General features: G+C 38.3%; 1 protein-coding gene across 1 annotated transcript; it reads left to right on the plus strand.

The window, feature by feature from the left end:
* The first annotated feature begins 586 nt into the window (after positions 1-586).
* Positions 587-22340, plus strand: LOC127803939 (probable glucan 1,3-alpha-glucosidase). The gene is made up of 6 exons (XM_052340590.1): positions 587-2446; positions 7855-8128; positions 8206-8341; positions 18516-18726; positions 18859-19065; positions 21673-22340. Exons 1-6 carry the CDS (start codon positions 857-859, stop codon positions 22045-22047), a joined length of 2793 nt encoding a protein of 930 aa, XP_052196550.1. The 5' UTR covers positions 587-856; the 3' UTR covers positions 22048-22340.
* Positions 22341-23155: the final 815 nt, after the last annotated feature.

Raw genomic sequence — 23155 nt, forward strand, 5'->3', positions numbered from 1 at the left:
ATCTTCTAGCTTCAGAAAAGTTGGGATGTAGTGTTTGTTTTAACTTATAGAATTCTAACTTATAGCTTCTACTAGCTTTTAGAAGGGGTAGAAGCTGGCTTTTTCAAAGCTGGGGTACCCCAGCTTTTACAACTTCTGCTTAAATAATTACATTTTTATGACAATTTTGCCCTTATTTTTAGTAAAAAATTACTCTCTTGTCTACGCAATCATGGGTTTTTCTTTTCCACCGTCATTTTCATTTTCAAATCTCTTCCTCTCTCGTCATCTTCCTCTCTCTCTATACTTTAATTAATTTTTTTATAACACTTGAATCTTATACATATATACTAATTAATTTTTAAATTATCATTCTATAACTACGAACGGTATTATGGACAATTATACAAAAATAAATTATTTTACAATTTATGGTATCAAATACCATAACTACTTAATTACAACTTCTAAGAAGTTGTAGTAAATAAGTTTACAATTTATTCTAAATTTTAGAAACTATAATCTAAAAAATTATAAATTATAATTTCTTTAATTAAACTACAACACAAAATGTTAAGTTTGGAACACCAATTGCAGCGCACCTTTAGTGTATCGCGTGGATCCTGGGAGAAGAGAATCATACCGGACTGGATTGGAGGGGAAGGGCAGTAGTGGGGTGCAGCCGTCTGACCTATCAGGCAGAGGCAAAGGCAGGGACTGGTCTTCGTAGCCGATCGACCATACCATCATCAATCATCGTTCTTTCCTTGTAACTTAATTACTTCTTCTTCCTTTGTCCCCTCCCTTCCTAGGGTTCTTGACGCAAAAAGCTCCTCGTTAGATTGACTGATTAATTAATAGTTCCGAGTATGCAACAATGAGGACAAGTGTCGATCATTGTCTTCTTCTGTCTCTGTACCTGTATCTGGTCGCCCTGTTGTTGACCACTCAGCTGAGCTCAGTGTCGTCCTGGAAAAGGGACGAGTTCAGGAACTGCAACCAAACCCCATTCTGCAAGCGCGCTCGATCCCGCAAACCCGGTTCTTGCTCTCTCGTCGCCACCCATGTCTCCGTCGCTGACGGCGATCTTACCGCCAAGCTTGTCGATCCCCGCCAAGACCCATCACCACCCAACCCTTTGATTCTCACTCTCTCTGCCTACCAAGATGGCGTATTGCGCCTCAAGATCGACGAAGACCAGGCTCTTGATCCGCCCAAAAAACGCTTTCAAGTCCCCGATGTGATTGTTCCCGAGTTTGAAGAGAGCAGGAAGATCTGGCTGCAGCGGCTCTCCGAGGAGGTCATTGATGGCGGTCCGGGTCTTTCCTCCGTTGTGTACTTGTCCGACGGATATGAGGCAGTTCTTCGGCATGATCCCTTCGAGGTCTACGTTCGAGGGGAGGGGGGAAAGCGTGTGATCTCGTTGAATTCACATGGACTGTTCGATTTTGAGCAGCTGAGGGTCAAAAATGAAGAGGAAGATTGGGAGGAGAGGTTTAGAGGCCACACTGATACGAGGATCTATGGCCCCCAATCGATTAGCTTTGATGTGTCATTTTATGGGGCTGATTTTGTTTATGGAATTCCCGAACATGCCACCAGTCTTTCTCTCAAGCCAACCAGGGGCCCTGGCGTTGAAGAATCTGAACCATATAGGCTATTCAATTTAGATGTCTTCGAGTATGTACATGATTCACCATTTGGAATTTATGGCTCCATTCCTTTCATGATTTCACACGGTAAAGCTAGGGGAACTTCAGGGTTTTTCTGGTTGAATGCTGCTGAAATGCAGATTGATGTTCTTGGCTCTGGTTGGAATGCCGAGTCCTCTATTGCACTGCCCTCAGATCAACACCGGATTGATACTATGTGGATGACTGAGGCTGGCATTGTTGACGCATTCTTTTTCGTGGGTCCTGGGCCAAAGGATCTTGTTCGGCAGTATACTAGTGTGACAGGAACTCCGGCAATGCCACAGTTTTTTGCAACAGCTTATCACCAATGTAGGTGGAACTACAGGGATGAGGAGGATGTTCAGCATGTTGATTCAAAATTTGATGAATATGATATTCCCTATGATGTTTTGTGGCTTGATATTGAGCACACAGATGGAAAGAAATATTTCACATGGGATAGTGTGCTCTTTCCTAACCCAGAAGAAATGCAGAAGAAGTTGGCTGCAAAGGGTAGGCGCATGGTCACTATTGTGGACCCTCATATTAAGAGGGATGAGTCCCATCCCTTGCACAAGGAGGCCACCCAAAAGGGTTATTATGTTAAGGATGCAACTGGCAAAGATTATGATGGGTGGTGCTGGCCTGGTTCCTCATCCTATCCAGATATGTTAAACCCAGAGATCAGGTCATGGTGGGCTGAGAAATTCTCGTATCAGAATTATGTTGGTTCAACTCCTTACTTGTACATTTGGAATGACATGAATGAACCTTCTGTTTTTAATGGTCCTGAGGTATGTCAATTAACTTGACACTTAATCTGTTCCTGTATTCTTATTGTATTTGTATAAGGTTGGTGTAATGCAAGTATCTAATATTGCATGTGATTTGAAGAACAAAGGCCTTCATTTTCAATAATCTTGTACACATAAAATACTTATATAGGGCTAATATTCAGTACATAAAAGAAAAGATGAATTAAAAATGAGTTTATTCATAATCAGGTCAAATTAGCTCCAATTGAAGATAAGATGTCGAGACATAATTAAGATAGTTTGGTCACATTTGAAGAAGACATAGAGGATCTCATGATGTGTGGATGGTGTTAAGAAAAACGTGGAAAGAAGGTTTTCAATCTTATTCCTCCTTTACGGGTAGATCAGCTTATATACAAAGTACAAACTTCCTCACTCAATTAGGAAGTTTCTAAGACACTAAAAATAAGAAAGCTTCCAAATATGGTTTTGGAAACTTATACAATCTTTAGGATACAATAACTAATGGAAAGATACAGTTAATAACAGAAATATACAGAAATCATCCATATCTAGAAGATACATTCTCTGTTTAGGAAACTAGAGCCAATCAACACTGATTTGATCTTGTCTGAGAATAAGGACAAGATCTAATCCTTCATTGTCGACAGATAGAATGAAACAAGTCTTTAGCAAAAGAGGTAGAGGAAAACTAAGGAAAACTTGATAGTGAACTCTTAGGTTTGATTAGAATTTATGTAGCCAATGCACATAGTTTGGATTAAAGCTTTACTGTTTTTGTTCTTTTAAGCTTATTGGATGTTTTCATCTAGTTATAGACTAGGTTTGCCCAGTGTTTAAAAAGCATGCTTTAAGTGCAAAGCACATTGCGCTTAGGGCTTTTTGTGTGTGAAGTTCAACGACTTTAGGGTCTAAGTTGCACTTTTGCCTAAGCTTTGAAGCGTAAAAAGTGTGCTTCAAAAACCTTACTTTTGAGCGTCCTAATTTTGCTTCTAATTTTTTTCCCCTTTTGGTCAATGTATGTCAGAGCCTTGAATCTGACAGAGAATTCTCAACCAATTGGTGAGAAACGGGGCAGGAAATTAGGGAGAATTGGGAGTAATTCAGGGGGAGCGAAAGAGAGAAAGATCGAGAGAGAGAGAGAGAGAAGAGAGTTTGAGCGGGAAAGCAGAGTTTATGTCTAATGTTCTTTGATGATCTGAATTTAGGCTGGATCAATTTATTATATGCTGATCGCAGCAATACGTATTGGCGCCAACAAGGCTCCCAAATTCAAAGGAGTACAACTGAATGTAGCAGCCATCTAAGTACAACGACTAAGGCTACTGTCTAGAACAATCTGTTTGCAACTGCCAATACAACGTACAACCCTTCCACCCCCCCCCCCCCCCCCCGCGCCCCCCAATAAAGAAATTTCTAGTCCTCAAAAAATATAGAGAAGGTGGGCAACTTGAGGAAACTGTTTGAGTAGGTTGGGTAGGTACTCCTAGGTGTTGTTATCCAAGTGGAGGTGAGACCATTTCCCCAGCAGAGTCAAGGGAACTCCCTGTTTGTAGATGATCCTCTTGTCCAAAATAGCCATTGGTTCCGTAGTAGGGGCAGGTGTCTTTAGCCAAGGGGGGTAAGGATGGGCTGACCTGTTGTGCTCCCACTGACTTCTTGAGCAATGACACATGGAATAATGGGTGAATTTGGGAATCAACAGATAGTTGGAGTTGGTAGGTGATGTTTCCAAATTTTGCGATAATAGGGAAGGGTCCATAGAATTTTGGGCTCAATTTAGAAATGTCCTTGAGATAGGGCCCTTTGATGAGTGTTTTAACTTTAGATAGGTTTCATCTCCGACTTCAAACTTCCTTTCACTCCTCCGCCTATTAGCAAACTGCTTCATTCTGTTTTGAGCATTTGCCAGCTCCTTGTTCAGCAACTGTAAAACCTGCTGCCTTTGTTGTAGCTAGGTGTCCACTGCTGATATTGTAGTGGGCTCTATGATGGAAGGTAGGAGGGGAGGTTTGTATCCGTACAACGCCTCAAATGGTGACATCTTAATGGAGCTTTGGTGGCAGCAATTTTACCACCACTGAGCCAAGGAGAGCCATTTGTGCCAACCTTTGGGCTTTAGGAAACAAAGGCAGCAGAGGTAGGTCTCTAGGCATTGGTTAACCCTTTCTGTCTAACCATCTGTCTCGGGATGATAGGCAGTGGAAATGTGTAGCTTCGTCCCCAGGGATTTCAACAGCTCTCGCCATAGCAGACTATGAATACCTTGTCCCGGTCAAATATTATAGATTGTGGGGTTCCATGTTGCTTCACCACCTGGTCCAAGAAGCTTTGGGCCACTTTTTATGCCGTAAAGGGGTTAGAGAGACTTAGGAAGTGGGAAAACTTTGTAAAGAGGTCCACTACCACCAAGATACAGTCCTTACCTTTAGATTTGGGTAACCCTTCCACAGAATCCATGCATACATTGGTCCATGCTTGCATAGGAGTGGCCAAGGGCTGTGGTAAGCCTGGGGCTGCAACTGTTTCATGCTTGAAACTCTTGCACACATCACAACCCATAACAAACTCCATTACAAACTTCTTTAACTGAGGCCAATAGAAGAGTTGTTTTACCTTGTGGTAGGTGTTTTGCATTCCCGAATGCCCTCCCAAGGGGCATCCATGCAAGGACTGCAAAATCTTGCCCTTGAGCAGGTCACATCCTCCAGTTACCAGCCTGCCATGGTACCTTAACAGTCCGTTAGACAGAGTAAAGCAGCAAAGTACAAGAAGAAAGAAACAGAGGGAGAAAGAACAGAGGCAGAAATCAGAAGAACAGAGGGAGAATTCAGAGAAAACAGAGATAGATCAGGGAGAACCAAGAAAGAGAGAGAATTTGAGAGAGAACAATGTGTTATCATTCAATAACTATCCAATCCTTAGGTTTTAGCCTATTTGTAGGCTTTCCGGGCTCTCAGTTATTAGAACAACTGAAAGGTACAAACAGGGAAAGCAGCAAAGTACAAGAGGAAAGAAATACATACATAATTACCATTATATCCTCGGGGTTGTGACATTGTGGTAGGCTAGCTAAGACAATTGGTAAGGCAGAGCTGGAGCTGGAGCTTCACCAAGTATGAAAGAGAATCAAAGCCCATTGAAGAGTGACCTAGTGAAGCAAAGCAACATAAAAGAATAGCCTTGATTTTACTTTTATACCTATGGCTAAGCGATATGTTGTGTTACCTAGTGTGTTAGATATTTGATTTTTAAACTAGTGAAACCAACTGAAATTGTTCTATAAAATGTCCTACTGGGATCAATTTTTCATAAACTAAAAACAAAAACCAGCCTTCCTGGTAATGAATTGAGGGGCTGGATTGAGGTCTTGTTCTGTAGTTGTTTCATCATGGGGGCAAATAAAATCACTTTGGAGTTTTGAATTCTGAAATCCTCCTTCGAATGGTACAACTTGAGGAGATACCACAGGCTTCTCTTTTCAAGTGGTTGTGGAAGCTTAGATGATGGTAATGCTCATTGATTGACCTAGATTAGAGATTAGGACAAAACAATACAGAAACAATAGATACTCTAAACTAAATAACCTTGAAATTGTTTGATTCTCCAGCGTTAAAAGAGATTTTGGGATTGTAAATACGTTTGTTATGTTGCTATGAGACACAATTTCTACAAATGTGCTTGATTTCAATCTACTGGTTAATTTTCATGGTTTTAACTAGTCTAATTTTAATTGTTATATAAAATATTTTAATGGTATTCTATTCCTTTATATATCTCTAGATTATTGTATATTGTACAAGGTGGGAGTTTAATATATAAAAAAACTGTGGCCAGTTTGTTTTCAAACCTAGCATTGCTAAATGCTGAATTTGGAGAAGAGACCTTCACTGCTGGAGTTTTTGCTTATTTATTCCCTGAATAAGTTCCCTAAGGATGGACAAAAATCAATATAGAGAACTGAAATCTTGGGAAATGGAGTTTTGGCAGACATAATGCAAAAAATTTGGCTGCTTTCTCCTAGAGATGTACTTTTACAAGATTAAAAGGGCATCCCCAGTAAATGATGCTCCTCGCTTTGTGATGGTCAGGAGAGGGTTGTCTTATACATAGCTTTTTTTTGGCAAATGGGTCATTTTTACAGTTCGAACCCATGAACTTCAGTCATAAAGGAGCAACCAAGCTGTTGCTAACAAGGCTTGCCCTCTACTTTTACAAGATTAATTTGAAAATAGATTACATTCATTACTTCTCTAATATTTTAACCATAAAAGTTGGCCCCATTTTGGAACACATACTGTACCTTGTTTGCATTCATGTTTCAGATCTCCAAAATATCTGAACCCATACTTTACCTCGTTTGTGTTCATGTTTCACATCTCCAAGATATCTGAATTTCTAGATTAACATTGTTGAAACCAACATTAAGTGTATGTATAAGTTAAACTTTTATTGCAAATTCCATAGTGAAAGTTACTCACCTTTCTGGTCAATTCCAATTTATTCACTTTGAAAACTCAAAACCACTGAATTAAACTGGCCATAGGCTTACCTGGTAGACCTATCCATGCTTTTAAAAATGCTGTTAACAACTTGAAAAATTGGATTTGATACTTTAGGGGGAAGTGTCCAAGTTGTGGAATCTAAAGGCTTAGCAATTAATGGGGGTAATTAAAATAAGCGAACACATCCTTGACTCTCTTAAGCTCAGCTGCACAAAATGAACTTTAGACAGTTATTTACATCTGTCTGGTTTTTGCCTGATCTAGCAGGCCTGAAACTACAAAATTAATAAACAAATTATCATCTTCATCAACAACTGCACCTTATCCTAACCAAGTTAAGGTCGGTGGCATCTCATTCATAATGTCAATAAGCTTTGAAAAGCCATATCGACAATACAAATCTATGCAAAAGCACAATGTGGCAAAATTTTATGCTGGAAGCCCTTCTTGACACAACCTTTTAGTGAGGGAATGGTGAGATAAAGTTCCAACACCATTTTCAAATGAAAAAGTTCCATGAGATGGTGATGAATAAAGATAATTGATATGGAACCAACCTGTGCAACATGATAAGACAACTACAAAGCTATTAGACAAATATTATGTACCTGAACACATTCTTTTTATGCATCTAAATTATAAGATATGTAAATGCATCCACGCACAGCTCACATCCAAAAATTTGCAAATTACTTAGCTGTCCGTAATTGGTAAATATGACATTGAAGTGTGTGTGTATAAGCATACCGGCTTGAAGCGGGCACAGACAAGACTTGTCCATAATTGGTTCAGCATGCTTTGTGATTCTACAGTCAGTAGATTCTGTTTTGATGAATAAAAGTTCGACAGTGGGGAACTAGATTCTGATTTACTGTCTCATGTGTGCTAATGTTGTTTGACTGATTACATTTCTGAAACCAGGTGACAATGCCCAGAGATGCTTTACATTATGGAGGTGTTGAACACCGAGAACTGCATAATGCTTATGGATATTACTTTCACATGTCTACTAGTGATGGCCTTATCAAGCGTGAGGAGGGGAAGGACAGGCCTTTTGTTCTGTCCAGAGCACTCTTTGCTGGAACCCAAAGGCATGGAGCAGTTTGGACAGGAGATAACACGGCTGAGTGGGAGCACCTTAGGGTTTCAGTTCCTATGATTCTGACTCTTGGTCTTACTGGAATAGCGTTCTCTGGTAACAAAACATCCTCTAATTTGGTCAAGATTACATTACTTTTCCTCACTGATATTCACAGCAAACATTTCCTTCAGGTGCGGATGTTGGTGGGTTCTTTGGCAATCCTGAGACAGAATTGTTAGTCCGTTGGTATCAGCTAGGTGCTTACTATCCTTTCTTTAGAGGTCATGCTCATCATGACACCAAAAGACGAGAACCATGGTTATTTGGGTATGCATCCTCTAATGTTTTGAGTGCAATTGATTTTTCTTCTTTTTTATCTTTTTGAAATAAAGGGAAAGGTCTTTAAATTTCTACAGTTGTGGTAAGGTCCATTAACCTCTCCATCATATACTGTTATTATTGTGCTTATAGCTATTGTAAATCATTGGATGCCTTCTCTGTATGTTGCTTATAGGGTTCTACTTAAAGGTTGTTTGGGACTTCAGCATGTGTGTAAGGTTGGGATAATTTGGATGTCCTCTTTGTAAGGTTTAGATGTCCCAGCATGTAATTCTTAAAGGTTGAGTAATTCTGTTTTCTGGTGGTAAATAAATATTATATTCCTTGCCTCGAAGGATAATTCCTTTTGTGTTATCTGAGACAGACTTGTCATACATATGAGAAACCTAAAACAGCTTCTGTTGCCTTTATGATTACTTGAAGGTCCCAGGGGTTTTGGGGGGAACCAGAAGAAAGTTGCATTGGAACAGAGTAGGTATGTTGACAATGACTCGACCAAAGCTAGGGCTCTGGCCATGCTGGGTGGAGGGAGTGGAATTATTAGCTAACCCTGTGGGCAGCTTTAGTTAACTAGCAGTTTTGTTTTGCTGCCAAAACAACGAACAAGACTACAATTTTGTTTTGAGGAGGGTCTTTATTATATCCCATATGAGGGACAAAATGGAAAGGGATGGAAGTACAGTCAACCATTCTGCTAGTAGCAAACCAGAAAAAATGAATCCTTGACTAAGAAGCATGTGTGAGCATGTATAGGGCATATGTCAGCTTGCCGACATCATACTCTTGGAAACTCGCTCTGGCTACTACAGATTGCTTCTTAGAAATGCAAATAAGCATGTTATTACCCAAATAAACACAAAACCCACTTGTAGATTTTCTAGTGACCTTACAGCCAGCATGGTTTGCATCTGTGAACACCTCAATAGTCAAATTAGATGGAGGAGTGAAAACAAGACCCAAACCAGGTGTGCCTTTTTGATATCTTAGGTGTCTTTTACAGGCCTGCCAGTGTTGCTATTTTGAAGCCACAAGAAATTGATTGCGCTTGTTTACTGTAAAGGCAATGTTTGGCTGAGTATAGGTCAAATATTGAAGTGGACCAATCAGTTTTCTATATAAAGGAAGGATTAGGAAAAAGGTCAACTTCATCAGTAATCTTAGCACCAACTGTAAAAGGTGTAGGACAAGGTTTACAATTCTCCATTCCACTTTAATGAGTAGATCAGTGCTATACTTGGACTGATTGAGATATAATCTTGTAGAATCACGATAAGCTTTTGAACAAACAGAGAGATAGCTGATTAGAACACCTTTCTTGAGTATCCTAGAAACAGATGACTCAAGTAGGGTATGGCTTACTCCATTGAAGTGGAAATTTGTTCAGTTTTTTGATCTCTCGAATAGGAAATACATACAGAAAATAATCTACATCATCTCCACAAAAATAGGAGAGAATTTGAAACAAAACTTTAAAAGATAAAGCATATCAGATAAGGCAGATCTTATCCTTAGAAGATAAAGCATACAAGACAAGGCAGGTTTTATCCTTTGAGAATATCCTCCTTTTCCTTCGAAATCATTATCTCCAGATTTCAATCCTCCAAATAATCTTATCCCTAGTCTCAGCCATAAGAGATAACAGAGTTTGAGCTGTCTTAAGTTTGGTATACCAAGCACCAAGCTTTGGGTGCTTGTTTGAGACCATGGACTGACTTCTTAAGCCTACACACATAAGAAGGATATTGAGGATCTTCAAAACCTTCAGGTTGTAACATATAGACTTCTTCCATTAAATCTCCATTAAGAAAATCATTATCATATCAATATGTTGTATATCCCAACCAAAAATGGCTGCCAAATGGATAAGAACTCTTATAGTAAGAGCCTTAATCACTGGATTAAATATATCAAAATAATCTATACCAGGTGTTTGATGAAAACCCTTAGCAACCAACTAAGCTTTGTACTTCAGAACTAAACCATCTAGGTTATATTTGATGTGAAATACCCATTTACAACCAATCAGATTCATATCAGAAAGATGTGGAACAAGCTCCAATTATTTTGTAAGGCTAAATTTTTTTCTTGCGTAGCCTCAGCCACCTAGGGTCATGTCAGGACCTAAGTGTTTACTAGGGCAGTAATTGTAATTTTCTTTCCTTTTTTGTTATAGATATTTGTCCTTAGTTATAGACAATTATACTTATCGTTTGTACTGCACATGGGTGCATATGGGAGGGTGTTAGGCTATATATAAGCCACATCTAGAGGATAGGAAGTGATGAGAATCATGGAGGGCAGACTAAAATCTTGTCAACCAATAAATCAATCAATCATTCCTTTTATGCTCTTAGATCTTTTCAATCAATCAATCAGGCAATCAATCAATCATTCATTCATTCATTTTTATGCTCTCAAATCTTGTCAATCAATTAACCAATCAATCAATCAATCATGTGCCCAAATCTTGCAATCAACCAGTCAATCAACAACCATTCCTTTTTTTCTGTGCAAATCTTGTCAATCATCCAATTCCGACATGGTTGACTCGTCCGATTGCATCATTGTTAGTCTGCCCTCCACAATTCTCATCAGGAAGGCATGCTTGAATTGATAACTGAATTCTCTCATTTCCCTCTCATGAATTCTCTCTCAATTTCCCTCTGAACTCTCTCTTGATCTCTCTAATTTCTCTCTATACTTCCTTCCTTGTTCTATCTGTAATCCTTCCCCATTTCTTGCTACATCCCTTTCCCTTTTAGTATAATTCCCCCTCAATTTCTTCCAATTTCCTATCAAAACCCTAGGTACACGACAATTTGGTATTAGAGCGATTAATCCTTGGCTGTGATTTTTGTAAAGTCGTTTAGCACTTAGCAGCAAGGTCGGCTATAATCATTGGAGATAACTCAGGTGATTTTGGCAGCAACGTACATCCAGGTGAATTTCAACGATTATTAGTGGAATTGATAGAGCAATAATCTGGTGAGTCCGACAAATTCAACAGTCATTGATAGATTGTGGAACTGATTGAATTGCAGTAGGCGTTGTCGAAAGTAGTTGTAGAATTGACCGAACAACTGAGTCGATCAATTATAGGTAGTGTGAGTTTCAAGTGGAGCGAACTGAATTCAGGCAGATTCAGTTCCAATGATTTCGACAAAGGTGGTCTCGATTGAGAATCGGGAAGCTTGTCAACAGTAATTAAGGTCCAAATTGTGAAGGCATGTGAAGGTGACCTCGATTGTGGAGACAAGTGTATTCCTTAAGCGAATCCTACGAAGCTGAGCCAAGCAGTTTTCGATCACCTCTCAATCCAAATTGGAAGGCGTCACAGAGCGAGGTTATCCTCAGCTGGAGTCTGAAAATTCTTAGCATCTGATCCACGGTCGCTATGGGTGATAACGACGACTTAGTGAAGCTGATACAGGGCGACCTATAGAGAGGCGACTTGCAGTGACTATAATAGAGCAACTGGCTAGAAATTCTATCTGACTTTTGTGGGCGAGCAAGCTAGGCGAGTTCGACGGTGATTCCAGCAAGTATAGGGAATTATTGCAGTAGGCAAGTTAGGAGATTCGATAGCCCTAGGCGACTCTTGAAGGCCGATCAAGGTCACTGTAATGTGCGATTTATCCTGTGCCTGGATCAAGTTCGACTTGGAAGAGAGTTCATAGGCGTCCGCAACGATGGCTTCTCAATTTCGGCATATAATAGTAGCTGTTCGTTCCTCAGTAGAATCATTCAGAATTGTTCCTTGGTCGGTGATTATGCCAATGATTTGAATTATGATGGCGGATGACATCAAGAAAAAGTTGAGAATCTCAATGGCAGAAAGTGACGGCAACGATAACAGAGAGGCAGATCCATATTGGATCTGTAGAATCGGTGATGGATAAGAAGCTAGACAGTGCTGTCGGTCTGTTGCAAGAGGAGATCAATCACATGTGTGAAATTTGGGATGAATTTAGAAATTGGATGAATCCTGTACACGATAATGTTCGCTAGATATAATCAAGTTAGACTACCTACTTGTTTGCTTTTCGGAGAATATTCGGATTCGATTATTATAGGGAAGCGACCAGATCCTACGATTAATCCTTACTCTCCTCGAGGAACTGGATTAGATCCTATTTCAGTTGGGAATCCTTACCTTACTCGTCCACAGAATCAAAACTCCATTGACAAATCTCAGAGTCCAACCCAGGGAGACAAAATTGTTGTTTCGGAAATGGATGTTGGAATGTCTAAGGCAGAAAACGATAATAAGAAGGACATGGTTAAGAAAGGATTACTGTCTTAGGAGTTCCTTAAAATGCAATAGTCTAAGGAGAAGTCAAGATTTTGAGAAAATGATTCATTGCTTACCTTCGATTTTGAGCAAAAGAAGTATTTTGATTTAAACAGTATTGACAAGGAGGATGACTGCACTATCAGAGATGATATTGGCTATGAAATGCACTTTCCAAAAGGAAACTATAACGATTAGGTTGTTAGGACAGCAGATCCAAAGGAACCATCTGATCCTTTTGAAAAAGAAGTTCATGAAGAGGAACATTCCGACAAACAAAAAGAAAAAGATGTTGCTGAATGGTCTGCATGGAAACTGGAGGTTCCGACTGGAAAATCAATCAATAGTAAGGAAGTTGGTGTTGGAGTCCTTCAGCAGGATTCTGATTTATAGTTGAAGTGAACCTGTCAATGGTAACTCAAGATTCCGAAGATAAAAGGAGATTGGATAAGGAGATTCGTGTAGACCACATTTTACAATGGCATGAAGTTGATGATTCGGTTGATATGCTAGCTATAAATCAGATTGGAGATGAGAACTACTATGAAGATGGCTTTCATGCATCTGATATTCCAGGCAGGGATATTGTTTCATTAGATAATCCAGCTATAAATCATGTTGGGGATGAAGATCGTGATGGAGGCCATGTTTCAGCCATTGAGGAACCTATGAAACTTTCTCATTCCTTCCTATGCAATCAGTATGTTTGAACGGAAAGGGCAGTTGACACTGGGACACTATTGGAGGAGAAAATTGTGGAAGATAAATCTTGAGTGTACGATAGTGAGTAGGAAGCAGTTTGGGAGGAAGAGTTTTCTGCTGTTTTATTTGTTCAAAATCCAGTTGGTGAGCTACAATGTCAGATTGGCTCTTAGCTAGTGTGTGGATTTTATAAGGAAGTATGGGAAAAACATGTAATTGGACGACAACTACAGAGAAGAATTGAAGCAGGCTTTACGGTTGGAAACAAGGTCTTGCATGAATTGGACAATTCAATTTTTTCAAGGAAGGTTATGGTACTTTGTGCCAATAAAGCAAAACACTGCTCTAGTGATGTCCGAAAGTATGGCTTCAACAAATAAATCTCTATCAAGGTTTCAACTAAGGGAAATAACTAAAGGAGCCAAAAGTTCTACTGTGGAGAACAAAGCTCCTGTTGCTTTGTTTGTTCTCATTCCAAATGACCAATTAGGATTTTTGTCTACTATAATGAAGGATTGAGTGATGACTGGAATTGATGTTGCAGCAACTCCTAGTTCTGCTGCTCTCAGACAATTTTTGTTTGGGTATTTGAAGCAAATCTACATTACTCAATCGCTGTATCTGCAAGTTATTGCAGATATTTTTGCAATAGAGAAGGGTCGTTGGTTTGTCTGGAATACATTAACTGCAGCTATGGATGAACTATTAAAGTCATGGGCACAATTAGTAATCCCTCTAGACTCCAAACAACCAACATTAAATGAGGGGTGATGGGGAAAGTTGGTGAAATAGCAGTCTGCAGGGTTCAGCTGCTCGCTTTGACCAATTGAGAGTGATTGATTTCAGTTATGTTCCAGTCGAGGTGTACATGAGAACTACTGCAAATCTGTTATGCATATAGAGGTTTTTCAAAACTCTCCATCCATGTTGTGGAAGAGAAGGAAAAAAGCATATTAGAAGCTGTGGAGGTTTGGCATTTCTTGGGGACAAGAAATGTTTTAAGGCGGGGGGAAATGTCAGGATCCAAGAGTTTACTAGGGTAGCAATTGTAATTTTCTTTCCTTTTTTATTATAGATATTTGTCTTTACCTATAGGCAATTATACTTATCATTTGTACTACACATGGGTGCATGTGGGAGGCTGTTAGGCTATATATAAGCCACAACTAGAGGATGCAAAGGCATGTTTGAATTGATAAATGAATTCTCTCATTTCCTTCTCTCTCAGTTTCCCTCTGAACTCTCTCCTGATTCCTCTGATTTCTCTCTAATCTTCCCTCGCTGTTCTGTTTGTAATCCTTCCTCATTTCTTGCTTCATCCCTCTCCCTTTCAGTCTAATTCCCCCTCGATTTCTTCCAATTTCCTATCAAAACCCTGGGTAAACTCTTGGTACACGACAGGTCTGATAAAGCAGCTTTAACTGAACAAGGTTCTAGTTCATTCACCAAGGCAATTGGTGATGAAGTTGTGGGTTGAAGAACAGAAGTAGACAAGAGTTGCTTGCTCTTTGACTGAGTGATCATAGGATGGATAGGATGGGTACATTTAGATTTAGGGTTAGGGTTAGGTTGTAATGTGCGTTGAGATGAAGTAGGAAGTGTACTCTGTGGCTGCTGAGAAGAGGAAAAAGGACCTTGTTGAGAGGGAGAAGTACCAAGGGACTGTTGTACAGATGAATAAGGAGATGAAAAAGACTGAAGATGGGAAATAGGTAAACTGGAGATAGAATTGGAAGAAACACGAGAAGGTGAAAATAAAGCTTTATAAGGAAATACATCTAGAGGAATGGAAATCAAATTTATGGTAGTTGCAGAAATTTTAGGGAGAAGAACTGATTTAATTCATCATAGTGAACGAAATATATATACATCATACATCTTTACTAGTTTCCTAGTATGTACACTACAATTAGAAAATTATATCTACACTACTTTAGGAAACCTACAGCTAGCTGTGAGGGAGAGAGATTTATTCTCTCTACTCAAACTAGGAAATAAGCTGACTTTACAGAAAAGGAAAGTTAGAAAATAGGAAACAGAATAATTAGTTGGCTGATGGCTGATATTACTCGAAATCTCTACAGTAGTTATAGAGTCCTAGGTGAGGAAAACAAGCAAACCAAAAGGCTGAAGAGATGAATAATCTGGTTGCTTGTGATAAAGCAGCTCCAAAGGAGAAGAAACTTTAAAGCCGAAGAAGGTAATAGATTGATAAGAAAAACTGCAGCTTGAAACGCTTCTACCCAAAATTTTAAGGGCATTCAGGCAGGAGCAAGTTAGACCCATTTCTGCAATGTGTCTATTTATTCTCTTTGGAACACAATTTTGTTGGTGAGTATGAGGACAAGAAAGCCTTGGTAGAATGCCATGTTGCTGAAAATAAGGAAGAAACACCTCAAATTCACCACCATTATCAGACTGAAAGGATTTTAGTTTGGTGTTATACTGCAGTTCAACAAGCTTATGAAACCTAATAAAAGTAGCAAGGGCTTTGGATTTTAATTTCAAAGGGTATAGTCATGTATACCGAGTATGGGCATCAATAAATATGATATAGTATCTATACCCATCAGTAGGAAGATAAGGTGCGGTCCCCAAAGATCAGAATATACAAGTTCAAGAGGTTGTTTGGCTTTAATTTCACAATCATTAAAAGGTAGCTGATGTAATTTGCCGAACTTACATGAATCACAAAAAGAAAGAGACAAATGTGAACAAGAAATATTCATTTTATTCAATATTTTCTGAAGTACGGAAAATTTTTGATTTTGTATGTCAAATATCACATACAGTTTTATTTTGGATTCTACTTGCAGTGAAGGAACTTGCAGCACAAGGCTTTGAGCCAGAATACAACTGCATAGAAAAAGGCTTTAAGCCTGAATACAATTGTGAATACAAAGGAGAGTCTTCAGTGGTAGAAAATGAGGCTGAACTGGAATGAGAAACTGGAACAGGACTTGAATTTGAGGATGAACTCCTAGAAGAAGCAGATGCAAGTTGATAAAGTCCATCCCTAGGTTGACCTTATCCCTAGCAGCAGCATAGTTCCTGTTTCCTTGTCCTTATCAAACTCTAAGCATGAAACTCAGCAATAACATTATTTTCTTTGGTAAGTTTAGAAACACTTTTTAGGTTCTTAAGTCATTGCTGGAACATCTAAAACATTAGTTCAAGAAAGAATAGAAGATGATTTAGTTTTTGTAGGTAAATGACTAAGACCAACATGTGTAATAGGTAACTTCTTACCATTTCCAACTGCAACTTTCTTGGTGCCTTGATGCTAAGAATGAGGAATCAAATTGTTGAGATTTGAGGTGATGTGATTTCTTGCGCCAGAATCAACAAACCAGGATTAGTCCTTTAGGGTTTCAGGAGAAGCAAAGAAAACTTAAGGTGTGCCAGAATAGTGTGAATATCAAACAGAACTTGTCCTAGGTAAAGACACTTCAGTAGAACCACTATTAGCTGCTTAAGTTCACTTTCTGATCTGTCTAAATAGAAGATTTATGAAAACCAGAAAAACTTGGACGTTGAAAGTTTCTATCAAATTGATCAAAACATCTATCAGCAAAATGACCTGGTTTACCACATAGCTGACAATAAAATTTTCTTGAACCAGATCTACCTCTTTCTCTACCTCTGTTGTTGAAGCCACCACCTCTTGTATTATTATTGTTTCCATTTCGTGTGACCAATTTGAAGCAACATTGTCTGAAATATTTCCATTAAATGAATTAACCGAATTCTGCACACCCAGTTTCTGTTCATGCAAAAGTAACAAGTACTAAACCTTTTCCAGATTTATCTTGTTCGTTTGATACGTGATGAGAGAATCTGAACCTAAACCACTTATAACAGCCAAAATTAAGTCCTTATCAGGCATAGGTTCACCACTAGTAGTGAGAGCATTCCCAATTGTCTTAATCTTCAGGATATACTTATTTACTGACATAGGTCCTTTCTTAGTTGATCTAAATTGTTGCTTTAGTTGAAAAGACTTGGCTATGGTTTGTTGTGAGTATAGATTTTCAAGAACATACCACAGTTCAGAAGAGGACTCACAATGAACCTCCTCTGCTAACACTTCTTTGCTGATTGCTGAAAATAACTAGCCTAAGAGTAACTGATCTGACTTGAATCACGCATGATATTCTTCCTTCACTTTCTGTTCATTTGGATTACTGGAATCTGGATCTCGGATATACTTTGCATGAGGTTTCTCTGATTTTGTGGTAAATTGAACTAGGTCAAAGGCTTGAATTGTGGCAAGAATTTGAGCTTTCTAAAAGAGATAATTATCCATCTGCAATTTTATTGGATGTAGTTGAAAGCTATCGCAATTGAGGAAAAATCAAGTTGTGATTGAGAAACAAGAGAAGTTGAATGGAGATTCTGAGATGTAGTTGAATGGATTTCCTGCTATTGATGTGAATCTTTGGCTCTATTACCATGTAAACGAAGAAAGGAAAGAAAATTTGAGAGAAAACTGAAGAGAAAGAACTGAGTTCTCCAATTCTTAATCCAGAACACAACAAATACAATGAGACCAATTGAGTTTGTATACTACTCGACTGGTTCTCTAACAAACTGTTACTGACAGCTGGCAGTAACAAACAGAGCCGGTAATTGTTGTCTGTTCAAACAGAATAAAAACTAACTTGCCATCTAACCTGCCACATGGACTGAGAATAAAACTATCTACTGCTAATAAGAACAAACTATATCATCTTCTCTTTTTTCTTCCTCTCTTTTACTCATACACAGAAAGACTAGAACTATCCTTTTAACAATTTTCTGTAAGACCCATATAACTCATATCATACCTAAAAGTCTCAGTCCTCTACCTCTTTTAATCAATACTAGTTCCATTCCATCAACTCTCCTGAGAGAGGCCTCAATTGGCCTCCTTCTCACATGACTAAGCCATTTTCTCCATGTTTCATACATCTTATATTCAATAGGAGCCACTCATGACTTTATTGCTAACAACTTCATTTCCAATTTTATCTTTTCTTGTATGGATGTACATCTATTATAACATCCTCTCCAATGTTATTGATTATGGGTTTTGTTTCATGATAAGTAAAAATTATTGCAGCTTCTCCAATGTTATTGGCCGGTATGCTACTGTATATCGATAGTAATTTATGCTTTTATTGAATACAGAGAGCGAAACACAGAACTTATGAAAGAAGCTATACACATGCGATACATGTTACTCCCATATTTCTACACATTATTCAGAGAAGCAAACACAACTGGTGCTCCAGTAATGCGCCCTCTCTGGATGGAGTTCCCTGCTGATGAAGCCACTTTCAGTAATGATGAAGCTTTCATGGTTGGAAGCGGTCTTCTGGTGCAAGGAATTTTTTCCAAGGTTCTGTTTATTATTATTTCTGAAGTCTCATTGTTTTGTTGTTCTTCTTATTAGTTTTTTTCCCCCTTCTGTCATTGTCTATATATCTTAGGATTCACAAAATGAGTGATAAATTCATTACTTCCACACCAGGGAGCAAAGCATGTTTCAGTATACTTGCCCAGTGGACAATCATGGTATTACCTGGGTTCTGGGACTGCATACAAGGGAGGTACAACACATAAGATGGAGATTTCAGAAGAGAGTGTTCCTGTCTTTCAAAGGTCTGGAACCATCATACCAAGAAAAGACAGGTTTCGTCGAAGCTCAAGTCAGATGACAAATGATCCTTACACACTGGTATGCATTTGAGCCATGTCAATCTTGTAATCATGTGCGAAACCACTAAATGCAATTGAATATATCCAAAATGCAACTTATTTTTCATATTCTCGTTTCAGAACCACATCTAATTCTTGTCCTGGAAATCTGAATTCTGGTATTTTGTTCTGTTTCTCTGGAATTTGGCTCCCCTTGTTTCAGGTCAGGCATACAATTTTGGTAGTCATGATTTTTAGTGGAAACAAGAACAGACACAGAAATGGAAACTAACAAGGACACGTGCAAGATACAGAGATTTTGAAAGAATAGGATACAGATGCAGTGGGAATATATTGACAAAATAAATTTTTATATTTTTATTTAGCATATTTAACCACCCATAAACATGAAATATTGAAACAATCCTGCTGTTTGATCATGATTCATGAAGATACATTCAATATGCAATAATGATAATATAAATATTAAATGCCATCGAATAAGGAAATCGAAGTTAAAAATTTAAAATCGATAATTCTCAAAAGCTTCATTGCAAAATATTACAAACACTTATCACCAATCAACATCCTATGTTCTCAAGAAAATTCAAAGCTAAAGTAAAAGAAAAACAAAAATAAAAGCAAAAGAAGCATAAATTGGTCTGGTTAATTGCATAAAACCTCAAAATTATGAAAGAACTTGAAAGAACAAAATATGAGAGAACAATTTGGCAAAATTCACATCAGATGCCCTTACTAACACAGCCCTCTAGTGAGGGAATTGCGAGATAAAGTTCCAACACAATCTTCATTTGGAAATGTTTCATGAGATGATCATGAATGAATATTCCATCACGGAGTTGATATTGTGAAACCAACTTGTGCAACATAGTAACCCAACCCAATGAAAGAATACATATATATATAGAGAGAGAGAGAAATAAAATTGGATAAGTAAGGTTACCTAAAATAAAATCAGTTGACACTAAAATGCAGTTAGTGAGCTTGGTAGCTGCCTAATTACGCAAAAGTGTAACAAGACTGGCAAGGTGGACTTATATGTTGATTTGGAGTGACCCAACCAAATGAGTTTTCTTTATAGGTGCTTGGAAGCATGGCCAGAAGATCACTTTTCAATTGTAGAAATGGGCCAACACAAACTTCAAAGTGATGTTAGGTGCTGAGCTGATGCATATTATGAGCTCCCTGTTTCTGTTTGAGTTTTCATTAGAAGGGGGGACAAGTGGCGTTGGGAATGACTCTTGAGTGGTCTTTAGCCACTGGCTGCCATAAGGAAGATATTTAAACTCATGTTGTTTGGATTAGAGTGGCATACCTCCTCGCGTGCATGGTGTTCTGGGGTGTGTTTCATGCCATTAAAGGTGCATGACACGAGTTTTCAATGATGGTTCTTGCCATTGTTAGAATTTATAGTGGGAGGTCGAAGTTAGACATGTCAAACAGGCAATGTTGGGCCAACACAAAGAAACTGTGTGGGTCGTGTTGTGCCATGCCTCAGAACTTATTTTTGGGTATATGGATACTGTTATCTGATACATGCTTTCAGATTTATTACGTACTTTCAAAATACAACATGATGGTAGCTTTGTTTCAACACATTTCACTTTTGGATGCACCCTATATTCATGTTCATGCTGCATACTTGGCAATGTCATTTCCTTGGCCTAAGGGCCCTGAAGGCTCACTCTTGTTCTTTAACGCATTAACCAAGAGGTGTCATAGCTGTTAAGGATAGTTCTTGTTGTGTTCGAATAAGGGAGGAAGAAAAGAGAAGATGTAGTAGTTTATTGTTAGTAGTAGGCAGTTTATTCTATGTGGAAGCCTAGGTGACAAGTTAGTTTTTTCTGTTTCAACAGACAGTGGTTAGCAGCTCTGTTTGTTATTGACAGCTGTTAGTAACAGTTAGTTTGCTAGAGAATCCGCTGAGTAGTATATAAATTCACTAATCTCATTGTCATTTGTAATCAAAATTCAGTATTCAAGGTTTCTATTCTCTCTTTAGATTTCTCTCAGTTTTCATTTTTCTTTCTACTTTTACATGGTATCAGAGCCATGGCAAAAGTGCAATGGCAGGCCTTCTAAATGCAAAGAGCTGTGTATAGGAAATAATAATAAAAGGTTGAAGGGAACCAGCTTATTTTCCATTTTTCGGATGATAGCCCTTTTGTCTTGATTTTCTTGGAGAACTTCTACACTTGTAAATCTTTTGAGATGCTTTCATTCTGACCATGGTGAATTTACAAACAAACCATAAGCAGTTTGGAGCAGATTTCCTTATTTCTTCATGTAATTCTTAATTGTAGTATTTTCTACAGTTTCTGAAGACAACTATTTCCCTAGACGACCTTCCTATGCTCCAGTTGGGGCAGTGCCACCACCCAAAGAAATAGGAAAGAAAACACACTTTTGTGCATTATTCATTGCTCGTGACTTTTCTTTGATTTTCTGCCTGTTACGATTGAATTTTGTCATCCACTGCATTGCATCATTGACTGGCTTCAGTTTTGGAAAAGTGTTATCTTGTTGTCTCATTCTTAATTTTCTTTCTCGTATGGGATGGGAAGCCCGTCTATAGTTGTTTTGACATTATTGCTGGTATTATTTTTGAATCTGTCTGTGTTTTTAGGTGATAGCTCTTAATAGCACACAAGAAGCTGAAGGTGAACTCTATGTGGACGATGGGAAGAGCTTTGAATTTGCACAAGGAGCCTACATACATCGGCGATTTGTGTTCTCTAAGGGGAAGCTCACATCTTCAAACATGGCACCTCCTTCTACCCCGCGCAAGCTTAGATTTTCCTCAGAATGCGTTATCGAGAGGATCATACTGCTAGGCTGGTCTGCTGAACGAAAAGCAGCTGCACTGATTGAGCCAGCAAACCAGAAGGTCGAGATTGAACTTGGGCCGCTTTACCTTGGAAGACGACGCAGCCCGAGTGTCGTTACCATCCGTAAACCCGACGTTGGTATTGAAGATGATTGGACAATTAAAATTTTATGAGAGAATTTGTGATGATTGATGCTATTTGCTACCACTGATTAGGGAGGGAAGGAGGGCTTGGGCATATGCAATAGGTGAGAGATTGACAGGGATATCTACTATCAATCCTGGTACCAGTCAGTTGGTCCTTGAATTTTGTCAGGACTATTATATCAATAAAAATGGTTGGTTGGTTCACTGAAAATGTAATGCGTGATCTGGGAGACTGTACGTAGGTAGGTAGGTAGCATAACAGTTTATTTTTGATTCAATTAACATTTTGCAATGCTTCATTAATCGTGGGTAGGCAAATCTCTCTTATTAGTTGTTCACTTCATTACTCTTTGCAATGTTTGTTTAAAGTTGATCCCCTCTTGGCATCCAGGCATTACTCACACACAATGAAAACCACCCATGACGATGTTCCAACGGTTTTGCTGCCCTAAATGAAAATGGCCTAATACATATTTTAATTCATGTATTTGTATGTTTTTTTTTTTTTTTCATTTATACACTTGAAACTCTTAAATTATGTAATTTTGAATCAATTGCATGTATCGACAAATTTATCAAGGATAATGAATTAAACATAAATATAATTGAAATAATAAAAAATTTAAGAATTTAAGTGTAATTGAAATAATAAAAAATTTGAGTGTTTAAATAAAAAAATATAAAGAATAAAATATATATTTTGTTAAATAAAAGTAGAAAGTATGATGGATTGGGATTAGAATAATTATACTTCAGATGTCTCAATCCTTAGCCTCAATTAATGACATCAAAGTGACAGAAAATTAAAAAAGAAAAAAGAAATAGACGTATAGAAACATCAATCAATCACAGGATTATTGTAAAACTATTAGTGTCAAAATTCACTAGCCTGTCTTGTCAATGCAAAGCAGTTAATTACCCATTAATCAACCATGAATCCCTTTCCCTTTGTGTCTGCTAGAAGTAGAATCATGAGTTCTACCCATAAGTGAAGAGTTTCACCAATTAATCTGAGCATTACACCAGCCCCACCCAATACCCATTCCTCCAACCCCACCATTACTCAAGTAAGCTGGGGGTAGACAGTAGCAATGTTGCCATCCACTAACTACCCTCATAACGCTTGTTACCTTTT

Source organism: Diospyros lotus, chromosome 6 (assembly GCF_014633365.1).
Source record: "Diospyros lotus cultivar Yz01 chromosome 6, ASM1463336v1, whole genome shotgun sequence".
NCBI classification, from domain to species: Eukaryota; Viridiplantae; Streptophyta; class Magnoliopsida; order Ericales; family Ebenaceae; genus Diospyros; species Diospyros lotus.